Source organism: Haplochromis burtoni, unplaced genomic scaffold (genome assembly GCF_018398535.1).
Source record: "Haplochromis burtoni strain Fernald_Lab_line unplaced genomic scaffold, NCSU_Asbu1 Contig_145, whole genome shotgun sequence".
In the NCBI taxonomy this organism is placed as follows: Eukaryota; Metazoa; Chordata; class Actinopteri; order Cichliformes; family Cichlidae; genus Haplochromis; species Haplochromis burtoni.
The window spans coordinates 1,022,306-1,036,312 of NW_024582506.1; the positions used below are offsets into that span (position 1 = coordinate 1,022,306).

Consider the following 14,007-nt stretch of genomic DNA (forward strand, 5'->3'; position numbering starts at 1 on the left):
AGAAAACACTGTGGGGAATAAATTAGGCTCTGCCTGTGACTCACTCTTTGCCTCTCTTCCTCCTTCCATCTCATCTCATGTATCACTCTCCACTTGCTTTTCATCTGAGAAAAGGGCGCAATTTGTTTTTGCTTTAATAGTAATAAAGTCATAATTAAGTAATGATGGAATGATGTTATAGAACCAAAACACTGCAATTGTGTTTATTATTGTTTTTATACTTAAATACCTCTGCAATGCAACAACTGGTACATGTGTTAATGTTACCTGTGCTCTTTTTAATTCAACTGGTGAGGGATCCACTGCCTTTAACAGCCTCACATAGTTACCTTTGTCACTGTTTTCTCCTCATGTCCTTAAAAATCTATACACATAAAACACATACATATGCACATACAGTGACATTTTTATATCTTCTCCAGAATACTGTATATACCATGGCCACAAGTTTGCATCATGGTGCTGATCCAGAATCCTTCTCTTGTTATTTATTCCTAGTGCTATAACAATAAAGCAATGAGAATGAAAAAATAAAGTAATACTAGCACGCTCTGCTGTCAAGGGTGAGCATTGGTTAATGGTTGTCATGTGACTGATACAAGCCAGATCTTTTTGTTTAGCAAAATTGTGATTAAAATGTTATTGTTGAGGGGCACAGGCGGGGCTCCACATGTACACAGACACATAAATACCTCAAGAAAAGGGCACTTGGGGCATCCATCAGGAAAGGGGCAGGTGCTCAAGCCCCCCGCATGTGCCTGTACCCAAACACCGCTGCACACTGAGTACACTCTTTCATAGGATCAGACAGAAAGGAGCTAGCTGAAGCAGTTAGGTAAAAACAAACTCACTGTATAAAACTCAGTGGATTTGATCTCTAGCTAGAAACCAGAGTGATGCACCTGGAACTGACAGTGTAAACTTACTGCAAGATACTGAAGATCATCATTCCTGGTTTTTCCAACAATTTGAAAAAAAATTATATCTCTGCTGGGTTGATTTTCTAACAATCCCACACATAAATCCTCACACAGATTGAAATACACACATGTGGACTGAGATTCACAGGCACAAATGCGTTTGCTACAATAATAGCCCCATGCAGCAGGTCCTATACTGTTAGGGACAGCCAGGCTACCATCAGGTCAAACTTTGAAGTCATAAATCCACCATGATTGTGAGCGACTAACCAGATTCACTTGTGTGTCATGACACTGAACTTTTCAACAACTTTAAAGTTAATGGCAATGTTTTCTTCCTGAATTGGTTTCACATCATTTTTTATTTATTTTCCAGCCTATGTCCGTTTGATTTATTTCAGTTTATTTTGGAAGTACAGCCTGAGTGTGAGAGAGACCACTAGTTTTAGCAGTGTAGGGGAGAACGGGGCCGGTGAAAGACTATCTACTATACTCTACCACATAAGAAGTTGTGTGTGTGTGTTTTGATAATAACAGGTTTCTAGAGTTAATAGTTGAGATAATACAAATTTTCAACTGCCTGTTATATAAAAATGTATGAAAGAAAAAATATATATACACATATATATGTATGTACATATATATATTTAAATATATATATATATATATACACATATATATGTATGTACATATATATATTTAAATATATATATATATATATACACATATATATCCCGGGGGGGAATCCAGAAAAGTCACGTGACCTCATAAAACCCCCCCCCACCCCCCCCCCCCCCCCCCCAGCCGAGCATCCCGGAGATAACGGCGGTGTGTATGCGCCTTTAAGAGCCGTGTATCCCGCTGCCTTCTGCACTGAATCGCCGTCGCTGCTGCTCTTTGAGAGCGACAAGAACAAAAACACAAACACACTGAAAGACACGGCTATGTCTGCCAGCTCCGCTTTTAACGATGAGAAGGGCGGCTCGTCCAGCGTGGGGGAGCCGGAGTACGGTCACGATCCGGCGAGCGGAGGGATTTTCTCCTCCGACTACAAAAGGTACGAGCTACCTGCCTCGGTGCTGCCTGTTACTGTTTCTGTTTGTCATATTGTGGGGAGGGGTGTTATGGGCCAGCTTATGGTGGGGGAGGGGCAGCCTTATGTCCGCTAACACGTACATAAAGTATGCTGTAACGTCAATAGATAACAGACAGCATGTTGAACTTTGTTGCTACAGGCCCGTGATTGAAAGCAGCGCCTTCGTTTTCTAGTTCTGAGTCTCGGGCTGTGATTTGGCCGCTATAAGGCTGCGGTGTGCGGCTCGCTGCTGTTTGTTGTTCGCTCCTGTTATTACATTTCTTTGCTCACGTGTGTGAGGCTTTTAAGGTTACGGTGTTTATACGTCATGTTTGTGAAGTGGGATGCGAAAGGCCTGTCACAGGGGGGATACGAGGCCTGAGCTCCAAGGTTTCAGCACCACCCCTGCTGGACAGCGGCAGCAGCTCAGCCTGGTGGCGGCACACAGGCCCGGACCGGAAGGAAGTTCCACATTACAAGAGAGAGTACTAATACATGAAAATAAAACATCATGAGGTCATCACAAACAAAGCAAAACCAGCTAAATAATCATCAGTCATCAGTCCTGACTGCAACTACATTGAGTCGCATTTTTTCAGGAATATTGCATCCTGAACAACTGTGAAAAATGTGTTTAAAAATGTTTTTAAATAACATAGGGCATAATAACTGGTAATCTGGAAAACTTTGACCTTTATTGGGGCACGCAAACAGGGAAAGAGGTACACACAGCTATACAGAGGCAGTCTGTGATTGCACATTAGACAATGAACTTGTTAATTAAGCCATTTTTAATTTAATGGTATACACCTGTTTCCTGGTCAGCATGCTCCAGCTCCTTCTACATGTTTATTTAATTTAAGGTTAGTGTTTAAAGTTACAGTGAGTAATTTTTTCACATTTTTAATTGAAAATAAAAAGAATGTATTCATCACAGTTACTTATTGTCAGCAGATTAGAGCAGGGGTGGGGGAACTCCAGGTCTCATGGGCCGGTGTCCTGCAGGTTTTAGATGTGTCTTTGATTCGACACAGCTGATTGCGGGGGTGGCTGTAGCTCAGTTGGTAGAGCAAGTCAGTTACTGATTGGAAGGTTGGTGGTGATGCCAAATATCCTAATCCCCAGTTGCTCTCCAATGCATCCATCGGAGCGTGAATGTGTGTGAATGTTAGCTAAACAGCAGTAAAGTAAAGAGGGTTATAGAAGAAAGTGCTTGTATGAATGGAGGTGATTGGGTGAATGTGGCATGTTGTATAGAGTGCTCTGAGTACTCTATGAGAGTAGATAAGCGCTATATAAATGGCTAAATTACCTCCTCAGCTTTCTCTCTGAGTTTGTTCACCAGTGTCCAAGTCCAACAACATTAGATCCACTTTAACGAAAGTTTCACTAATACCAGCTAACAACATCTTATAGAGGCTCACAGCTTAAAGCATTTAGTCATTTAACAATAGTTTTTTTCTTTGTTTGTTTTGTTTGTTTTTATTGAAACTACTGCTTAACTACAGACAAATTTCAGAAAGTTATTATTTACAAAATAATTTTTTTCACTAGCATGCAAAGTCAAATTGTCATGCGTGAAAAATATCTGATGAGATGGGATTAAACGGTGCAATAGAAATGACAATTTAACACACCGTGCACTCCTACAGTTTTATTTTTGCTTTTTACGACTTTTCCCTCCATGAAAGCCTGATGGGGTATTGTTCTCATTCTGCCAGGGCAGCAACGACACACTGTAGGAGTTTCAAATTGATAACATAGGTGTATCTGCTAAAAATCTCAGATAAGTTTGCATCTCAGTGAACTTGTCCTCAAGGTTATAGGTCACAGGTCAAGCTTTCTGAGAATCTTGTGAATGCAATAACTCAAGAAAGAAGTCACCTAGGATTTTGAAATTAATACCTATGTGTATCTACTTGGAGGCTGAGGAGTACCACTGGCTGCTGAGAGTATTTTTCATTTTGGACATGATGAGCACAAAGGTGACACATTAGTGCAGTGGTTAGCACTGTTGTGTCACAGCAAAGACATCCTGGACTCAAATTCACTGGCCAGCTGGGGCCTTCCTGTGTGGAGTTTGTATTTTATCCAGGTGCCTCTGTGGGTTCCCCCTGGCTTCCTCCCACAGATCCAAGACATACATGTTAGCTTAGACTAGGTCACTTGGATCCTAAATTGGATGTGAGTATGAATGTCAGTGTGAATGAATTGGCATTGCTAATTTCACTAACGTATACCTCCTCTGTCCCTTTGTCTGTGAACTAGATATCAATCTCAGTATGGCATGCTAAAGGGTCTATCAATCTGTAAAATGCATCTGGAGGCGAGAAGAAAGAGGAAGCTTGCTGCAGGAGCTATAATCGAGGGTGGGCAAGTGTACCTGCAGCATGTACATGAGTCGTAACCCCTAGCTGCAATGTACAAACCACTGCAAGAGGAAGACTCATTGAATAACTTGTTTTCAATGTTTCCATTATTTAAGCTGATCAAACTGCTTCTGTGTTGGATTAGAAAAGGTAAATCTTTCACATTGTGCCATGTGGGTCCTAAATATAAAAAACTCCAACATGCACTATTAAATCTGATAGCGTGAACGGCAACAGTAGTCGGGTTTTAAATAAAACAATTCATGATGCGGTTGTGCCACGCATCAAACTCAGCAATGCTTTTAAAATGAGGCTCCAACGCAAAGGATGTCTCATTTATTAAATCCCTGTTACCTTGGTTTCTCTCTCCTCGTGTCTCTTCTGCTTCTCCTCTACTCACATCTTTGGTGAAAAGGGACAGAGGCACGAGGAGAGGAACTGAGGATACAAGATACGATACAAGAAATGAGGATATTGTATCTGTGTTAACCCTGACTGGCGACTTGTTGCTCCAATGGAAAGGGCAGTAAGCATAAGAAGACTGTGTGGGTGAAGCAAGAACATTCCCCGCTCAGTTTCTAATGCCTTCAGCGTCACCGTAATTCACCAGCAGAGGGAGCCATGTGTCTATAGATGGCAGAATTTCAGGCTCTGAACTGACTTTGGATGTGGAGGAGGAGGAGGTTTTGTCTCGAGTTTGTCTGGCAAACATTAGTCATTAGTGCAAAACTACTTGTGATTAAATTCCACCCTCTTTACTGTTTTTCCAGTGTAGGCTGGATATTGTTGATATAGAGATGTGTGTGTGTGCAGAAGTCAAAATTTGCTCAGTGAAGGTGGGTTAACCGGTTTGTCTGCAAACATAATGGTGGAAGCACACTAACACGACCTTCACTGTTGTTGCCTTGGAGACACGTTGGATGTGAAACGTTGCTTCGGTCCTCAGATCGTGCCAATCTTTTTGTATATTATCATCCAGAGAAAAGATCGGCTTTCTTCCGTCTAAAAGTGTACACTGTCCTTCAGCACCTAAGACAAATAAATTATGACTTTGAAAGGACCAGAGACTGATGCAGGTGACTATTTGTTTTCAAGACTTAACGAAAAAGGCCTTGGCTTCTTTTTTTTATTATTATCGTAGGTCAGTGTTCTTAAACAATAAAATCAAAAGTTTTGGGTGCCAGTTTTGCTCAGTTGGATGCGCAGGTACCCACATACTACATGGTTAAGAGCTGCCGGCCTGGGTTCAAGTCTGACCTGTGGCCCTTTGCTGCATGTCTCTTTTTCCTGGTCAGTCTTCACTGTATCTGTCTAGTAAAGTCAGAGAAAGTCAAGTCTTATAATTTCATATTTATGGGACCGCTGCCCTTCCTCATACATCCGCGGGATCACCTTTTTGGATTTTACATCTCTGTCAGACAGCAAAAATCAAGTCTGTGATATAGGTCACATAGGGAACTTGAACTGGACTGCATCTCACATGGCGATAACTTCAGCTTCACTTTCTTCTTGTCATATACCAAACACATCCTCGCCAACTGCTGTCTCTGACATGTCAGTGCTGCTGCTTCTCTGCAACGCTGCTTGCTGTTTCCTCCATCTTTGTGTTAATTCCTTTTTGTTTGGATGGCTAATAGGAGTGACCCTTGTTTCTCTTACTAAACTGAATGGGTTCTGTAATATTTCAGGCCTGCTTCTATAACAAAGTAAATGGGTGTGCCTCTGAAGTTACTGAGATTGATCTGTGCCCATACACCTTACCAGGGCTCGCCTTTGAAAACCACCTATTCTAATGGTTGTCAAGTAGGGCTGTGCGATATGACCAAAATCTCATATCCCGATATAAGAATTCTATCGTCCCGATAACGATATAAATCACAAAAATGTGACATTTTCTGTAAATTCTGTGAATCTCGGGCAGCTCGACTTGCATGAAGTGTTTCCAGCTGCACGTCATGTAGCTGGAGTCGAGTGTTTTAACCGATGCATGAAACGATACATTTTTAGACATAAGTTGTAACAGCCTCCGAGTATTTATTACACAGGGTGCTGCGGGGCAAAGCCTGTTCTAACGTCTGAGTCTAAGGTCTATTTTTTAGCACCTGGGGGCTTTTTTTTTTTTACTTCTCATCCGTAAATGATCTGCTCTTTCACGTGATTCAGTTTATTTTGAAAAGTCTCAACAGGATCTTGAGCTTTATTGTGAAAGGTTTATGTGGAACATAAACAAGCGGACACGCGATGCTGTTACCGTCGTTGTTGCTAACCATAATGCATAACAACAGGTGCTTGTCCGTCCATAGTGTGATTATATTAAATATAAGAGAAAGAGAGAACTTTAAGAATTTAATATAGCCACTACAGTGTCCATCAAAACGATGAAAAAATATTGCCGTAAACAGTTTATTTTGCGACACCACGAAACAAATGATAGCGTAAAATGAAACGATAGATGTTTTTATATCGTCATCCGATATATATCGTTATATCGAACAGCCCTATTGTCAAGCCATGTTTTCATTGATGTATACTGAGTGGAGGTCATCAAATGCCATCTTTATGACAGAAAGAGTGAAATAGTTAAACTAAGATATGAACATGATATCTTCACAAAGAAAAAAAAGTGAGTTACCTAAAATGTGACCTGGTAAAACACAACCAGGTTGTGTTAATATGCTCACCTTATATCCACAAAGCGTTGTCTTTAAAGTTTTTGTTCAAACTGAACAGTGTTAAATATTATTGTTTGCATTTACTAGTCTGTACTATACTGTACTACTGGCTCTGAATGGGCTTCTGGGATTTGACTTGGCTTCTGGTGACTGGAGCATTGCTGTGTGGAGTTTGCATGTTCCTTCTGAGCTTACGTAGTTTTCCTCATGGTTCATCCGTTTCCTCGCGCAGAACAAAGAAAGGTAATCAGTGACTGGGATGGCTTCACTCTTCCCCTTGAAATTAATTTGGATAAGCAGCTATGAAAATGGATGCATGCGTCTTTTTCCACAGTTTGATTTGTTAAAAAACAGCTCCTAAATTGACTGACTGTCAGGCAACACAAGTGCTATATCAGTGATAGCCAGTAGTGACCAGTGCTTCCTTGGGTTTTAAGGCTTGACTACTGGCTGTAATCCTATATTTAGCATAGTAATGACATTGTTAATAATATTTTCATCGAACTCGAACACAATGTAGGTACCAGCCTTATCTCCATTGTGGCCACACAGAGCATGAATATGAATCATCCAACTTTAGACTATATGAGAGTTTATTAATTTATGTCTTCATATATAATTTTGCTCTCATCCTCCTTCATTTAGAGGGTGTGATAGCACTGCACTGCACCTAAAGACCAGACAGAGAAAAAAAGACAATCTAAGTTAAGAAAAGCCAGCAGCAGTGCTGTGTCGTTGCTGTCACAAATCAACTGTATTTGGATGTTTAAAAGAAAAAAATGTGATGTTCAGCTTTTGGCTTTTTTGAGTGCTTTAAACTGAGAATCAGGAGATCAGAGTTTGAAATGTGTTAAACTGTCAAATGTATTTTCTGAAAAAACTACAGCAAATTGCAGATATCTGTAAATCTTCTGCATTTGTTTTTGCTTTTTTGTTTACTGTAAAGATGCTGCCGGCGCAGCAAGCCCAGGGTTTGCTCCTGATGACATCATGGATAAAAATCTTATTAGTCTTAAGCAAATGTCAACAAATTGTCACTGAGCTACTGCAGATCACAGGAAGCGCGTTATGTCAGTTGTGCTTCAAGGCAGTTTCTTTTTTTTGTTTAGAGCCACATAGAAATATAGCGAGAGAGAGAGAGAGATGTCCTCATCACGACACTGCCAAGAAAGCTGAGTCATGTAAGATGAGAGAAAAAAAGAGGCACAACGATGGCTATAAAAAATGAATAGGATGGAAGGTTTTTAAGCGTAATGCGCGAGCGGATGGAGGAAATATTTCTGCAAAGGCTCGCTGGCGTTGAGTCCAGGTGAGGGCAGATAAAAGAAGCTGTGATAGACGGCGTGATAGCGTGGAGGGGAGACGTGCAGTTTCTAGCTGTTAATGTGAGGATTTGGAGCAGTGATGACACACACGAGGAGAAGCGAGTGATAACGTGGCAAAAGGTGGGGAGAGGCTGTGTCATTGTTGGTGAGCTGGGATATAAATATATTGTACACACACACACACACACACACACATATGCGTAAAGAGGAAGAGAGTGACTGGTGCGGCAACAGGAACCACATGAGCAGCAGGGAGGAGTCGCGAAAGGAGAGGCGTCACGGCAGATAAAACTCCACGCCCCTCGCTGCCGAGCATCCATTTACTGAGCAGCTGATGTCTGCTGCTTCACTCAGCAGTAACAGAAGACAGCGAGAGAAAAAAATACAACAGAGCTCTGGAGCTACCGCTGGATTTTTAATGGGGAATAGGCAGCAACCTCTCCTCAGGATGGAGCATTTATGAGGAGGCTTGCTGTGCCAGTCTTGCAGGAAATGTCCACATACTTAGCCTTAGAGGGAAGGAGGATTTCTAACAGAGTAGCTGACGCTGCTCTTTGTGGCATGAAAACTGTGTGAGGAGCTCCAGGAGAATTTCCTCCGATTAACCGGAAAGCTTTGATCTTCTCGCAGCCTTTTTTTTTCTTTGTTTTTTCTCTCCACGTGATCCAACCTGTGGTTCCACAGGTCAAAGCGAAGTTTAAAACATGACCGCCATGCAAAAGCTGCTGCAGCTGCCGGTGAACGCGGTGAACATGGTGAAGACCGTGCAAAGTCAGGTCCAAGGCCAGGAGGAGGACAAGAGCCCCGTGCTGACTCCCGATAGCGGGCAGCAGGCTTGGTACAGCGCCCTCCAGCCTGATGAGCTGCGCCACCTCCGATCTGGAGGTACAGGTGGAGGAGGAGGAGGTGACCAGGAGGAACGAGCCCCACTGGAGGAAGGTGGTGGAGGTGGTGGTGGTGGTTTCCAAACTCAACCGCTGCGGTAGGATGAGAACTCATCAGTGCTAGAGTTAAATAAGAGAGTATTTAGCTGCTTCTCTTCCAGGGCAGATTTCAGTGAATGCAACTTGAGAACAAGATTAAAATGTCAAAAATGGGCTAACAGGGTGCTTAACAGTGTAAAAGTGAGTGTTAGCGGCCCGATCCAGTCTTTACTTACTATGTTTGCCTCCTGTTGCTTAGACGTCCTGTAGAACAAATGGCACGGGCTTTACAGCAAGGCATTAGTCTGCTGGTTAAACATGGAGGAAATCTTTTCCAGGAACACCCATGGAAAATTAATTGATTTAGCCGAACTGATCTTAATGTCACCTGACCATGTTGACTCACTCAAATACTTCTCCATACTTGCCACTTAGCTGGCTGAGCAGTAATCCAAGCTTCATGTTCTTTAAAGATCTGATCTTTAAAGTTTGTGTAATATATCATATATTTATGTCACCGTTTTTTTGTCCTATTTCTTAAGAACATCACTTTCAGATATTATTCAGCTGCTGTAAATAGTTGTTTCCTCAATTTTTGGAAAGATGGAAAGCACACTGTACCAAAATATACCAAGTTTTAAGATAGTAGTTCTTTGGAAATCACCTTGTGAGTGCAGTAATGCTATTTAATGACTGTCAAACTATGTTTTCTTTGGCATTTTTCATAGATCAAGTAATGTGAAGTGCCTAAGAATACAACTTCAAATTTACTAATTTGTCTGTTATATGTAGACACAACACTAGTTCATCCCTGGTGCCTTTTTAACGCTCAAATGATTTAGCATTAAGTGGCTTAACAAACAAAATCATTCCCTTGAACATTGTCAGTTACAAGAACTGGACCAAAAATGTGTGCAAAAGCAGCTAATGCCCAAAGGAAAACTGAAGAAAGTCTGGAGAACTGCTGCTTAAGAACCCTTTAAAATATTAAGAGAAAGTCTGGCTCCTTTGACACAAAAAATAAACAAATGAGATGGCAATACTTTTGCACAGTATTGTGCAGAAAAAGTTTACTGCACATTCTGAGATAGCTAGTACGTAGAGTGAATAAATAGACTGTAGACCTGCTTCTGAAAATTGGCATCATCATCATCAGTCTGCTGGTTGTTTTCTCCACTAATGGCCTTGTCTGATGGCCTCAAATCAGAAAATATTCAGTTTACAAAAACATAAAAAAAAGAGACGAGTAGAAAATGCTTGACCTGGAAAAGGCGGAAACAGAAAATGTCTAAAGGAATTACTTATTAAGCTAGTTACTCGTTAATTTCCTACTGAGGCACTAATGAAATAAAAGCGCAGGTTCAAGTCTATAAGAATCATAAGGAAGCATTTCATGGACATGTGCAACATGTGCAGTGGTGCAGAGTAGACTTGGCTTTAAAAAGATGGGAACTGCTATCACATGTCATGGTGCCCCGGGGACCGGGTTGGTATAAATGCAGATGGATTTATTAAAGAAATTAGAAAAAGGAGTGCAGTTGTTTATTGGAATTAGACTGAGTGTATGAATTAAAGGCCATAGAGCTACTATAACTAATTAGACTGCAAACCACTAAAATGTAAAGTCAGTGTAGCGCTCTTCAGAAGCTGTTTTTTCTTCAAGGGAGATGTAATTATACTTTCAGATTTTTATTGGGTCATACCTACCAGCTACAGCAGTTTCTTTTAATTTTACAAGACTGGAGAGGCACAGAAATTCTCTTCTGGTTGGCTTTAAGAGGCAAATTCTGCATCTGTAACTGTGGAAAAACAAGACGCGGCTCTGCTAAGAGAGACGGCTTATGTAAAACAGCTGCTTATAAATTCAAGCTGCAACTCCTCAATCTTTCACTCGCCGCTGATTCATGCAAATACATTTTCATATCTTTTGCTTTTGGTGTTATTGCACCCTGTTCTTGATGAACAAACTGACATTACACCTAAAAGTGTGTCATTAAACACATGAAACACTGGCCAAATCCCATGGAGACTTTCCAGAAGGAAGAGTCCCGCTGATCTCTTGGCGATGGTGGCAGGTAACCTGACCGCCCGTCAGCTCTGTTGTACCACACTGGGCTAAATAATTCAACGCTGGTTTGTAAATTCATCTGTTGTTCAGCAGGACAGGGTTTCCAGAGAAATGAGAAACCTAGTGCTGGTATTGAATTACTGCAGGTCCTTTGAGCTCAAGCTGGGACGTCTAAAACCAGTTAGAGGTTTATTTGTCCTGAAGTTTCTCAATATAGTCTTTTAATTTTCTTTTTTTCTTGTGTGTGTGTGTGTGTGTGTGTGTGTGTGTGTGTGTGTGTGTGTGTGTGTGTGTGTGTGTGTGTGTGTGTGCAAATAATTGAGCATTCCTGTTTGACACATTCAATGTTTGGCCACAGCAAATGTAATGAATGGTGCAGGTTCAGTTTTAATTAGGTCTTCTAAAGGCTTGTTTGTCATCAAACAGGCCACATTAATCCCTGTCACTTTATTAATTAGTTAGGCTGATCGGGGGGGGGGGGCAACACAAGCTGGAAAAGCAAATTGAGCCTTTGATAGGGAAGTTTCACCGTGGCTGCTAAATTTTAAAGTTGACTTTGTCTTTAAGTCATAATTTACTGGTTTCCTGTTTTCTAGAATTGTTGCTGATAACAATCAGTAGAAGTACCACCTCTTTGCTTTCAGCCACAGGCTTTAATTAGAGGTAAAAAGAATGTGTAATTTAAGCAGTGGAAATTTGTCTCATATATGGTTAATTTCTGTTATGAAAATACAGAACTTCATCTCCCATATGAACATATTTACCTTCACAGTCTAGGACTTGGGTTTGACTAGGATTAATCCTAATGACTTAAATAATTTGCTGACTTTCCTTTCGTGCCATCAGCAGGTTAAGGTTTACTTTTCCAGTGAAATATCTCTGCATCCACTACTTGGATGGTTCCCAGAGGATGAATCTGAATGACTTTGGTGATCCTCTGGTTTCAGCACAACCATGAGGTTAACATTTGCTTCATATCCATATGTGACATTTAGACAAACTGATTTGAAATCACAGTCGTACCTCCCACCAGATAAAGGATAATGACTTTGATACCCTGTGAAGTCTTCATTTAGACTCTAGACATTTAGACAAATTTGCACTGTCATGAAATCTAATTTTTCACTTTCAAAAGAAATTGCAGTAATGCTGTCATTCAGAGTCAGCGTTCGATTTTTTTACCAAAGTTGACAAGAGTCTGTGGCCATGACTGTACAAAAGCATACAAAAAACAATTACTCTTTGACTTACTGTATTTTTAAATTTACATTGTTGAGACATTTTGTGATTTATTTGCTTAAAAACACCATTATCGACAGTACACAGTTATTGCGACAAACCTGTTTGCACTATGACCCGACTGTTGCCATGGTAAACCACATATGTGGCCTGATATGTGCTCTGATAGCACTTGATAACTGTACATAAGGTACATATTCTGCCATTAGACGCTTTTATAGCTGTTGGATGTCTTTTGAGGAGCTAGAGCAGGTCAGCGACTAGCCGGAAGGTTAGTGGTTCGATCCCTGCCTGCTTCAGTATACTTAAGTATCGTTGAGCAAGATACTGAACCCTGAGTTGCTCCCACTGCATTCATTGGAGTATAAATGTTAGATAGAAAGCACTTAGGTATAGAAAATGTTGCTGTATCAATGTGTTTGTAAATGGGTGAATGAGACATAAATAAAAGAGTTGGCATTTTGTTTTATACGCCAGTTTGAGTCCTCAGTTATAGCAGAAATAAACTATAAAAGAACCAGTGCATTTACCATTTTGAGACTTGCCTTGTAATATTTTTATCTGTTTTTCACTTTTAAAGACAAAAAGGTTTTTCCCACATCAAAGTAAGTAGAAGTTGAGGTTTCAGGCTGTGTTGATAGAAATGATCACTTGTGTTAGCCAAAGGCTGTGATTCATTTTCATTATTTTAAAGGATGAAATGAGCCACTTCCTTCCCTTTCTGCTGTAAATCAACATTAGGCTGCAATATCCATTCATTTATTTTCTTGTTTGTTTTGACCAAAATATAAAAAAAAAAAACAGCAAGAGTTCTGCACTTGCATCCAAAAATAATCCTTGCTGTGGTGTCTTAATGTGACAGTCTTTGATGAGTGCAGGTTTTTGAAGTGTGTGACAGAGTGAACTATATTATTCACAATGCAGTGCAATTATTAACACTTTGATGCTTGGCGGAGCAAAAAGCAGAGGCTTTTCTTAGCACACAGACACACAAACGCCTGCGCACACACACTTTAAACTCGGGGCAGAGTCGTGATAAACCGACTGTGTTCTGCAGCAGCCACCTCCTCACAGACTGCAAGCCTCCATTCACTGCTGTCACATGACCAAAACAGATGAATTATATCGTGCACCCCAGCAGCCTCCCACTCTCACAGCAGAGTAAGTAAAAGTTCTGCCTGCAGTTTGATTATCTTCTTTCGGAAGTCATTTGTAGCACTGGTTGGAGCCTGATTTAAATAACATGCAGTGTTGGGAGATACATTCACACTGCACAGGAAGATGATGAATTAATCACAACATTGTTTTAAGATCATTTCCTCATACATTCTTTGATTTTTGAATCTTTCAGGCTCTCCTGGCTCTCATCATGCCTGGTCTGATTCATTTACCTCTAACAGATATTCTGAAATGTTT

General features: G+C 40.7%; 1 protein-coding gene across 10 annotated transcripts in view; it reads left to right on the forward strand.

Annotated features, from left to right (window-relative positions):
* Positions 1-1,728: 1,728 nt before the first annotated feature.
* LOC102304991 (adaptor related protein complex 3 subunit beta 2) overlaps positions 1,729-14,007 on the forward strand; it is a 59,484-nt gene continuing 47,205 nt past the window's right edge. For 5 of the 10 annotated variants that reach the window (XM_042224646.1, XM_042224647.1, XM_005931696.3 and 2 more), the window contains exon 1: positions 1,729-1,977. In XM_042224646.1, the coding sequence (XP_042080580.1) occupies positions 1,865-1,977 (113 nt within the window). In that variant the 5' untranslated portion in view covers positions 1,729-1,864. Of the gene's footprint in view, positions 1,978-6,810; positions 9,344-14,007 lie in introns of those variants that run through there. The other 5 variants (XM_042224641.1, XM_042224644.1, XM_042224642.1 and 2 more) reach the window with 2 other exon arrangements.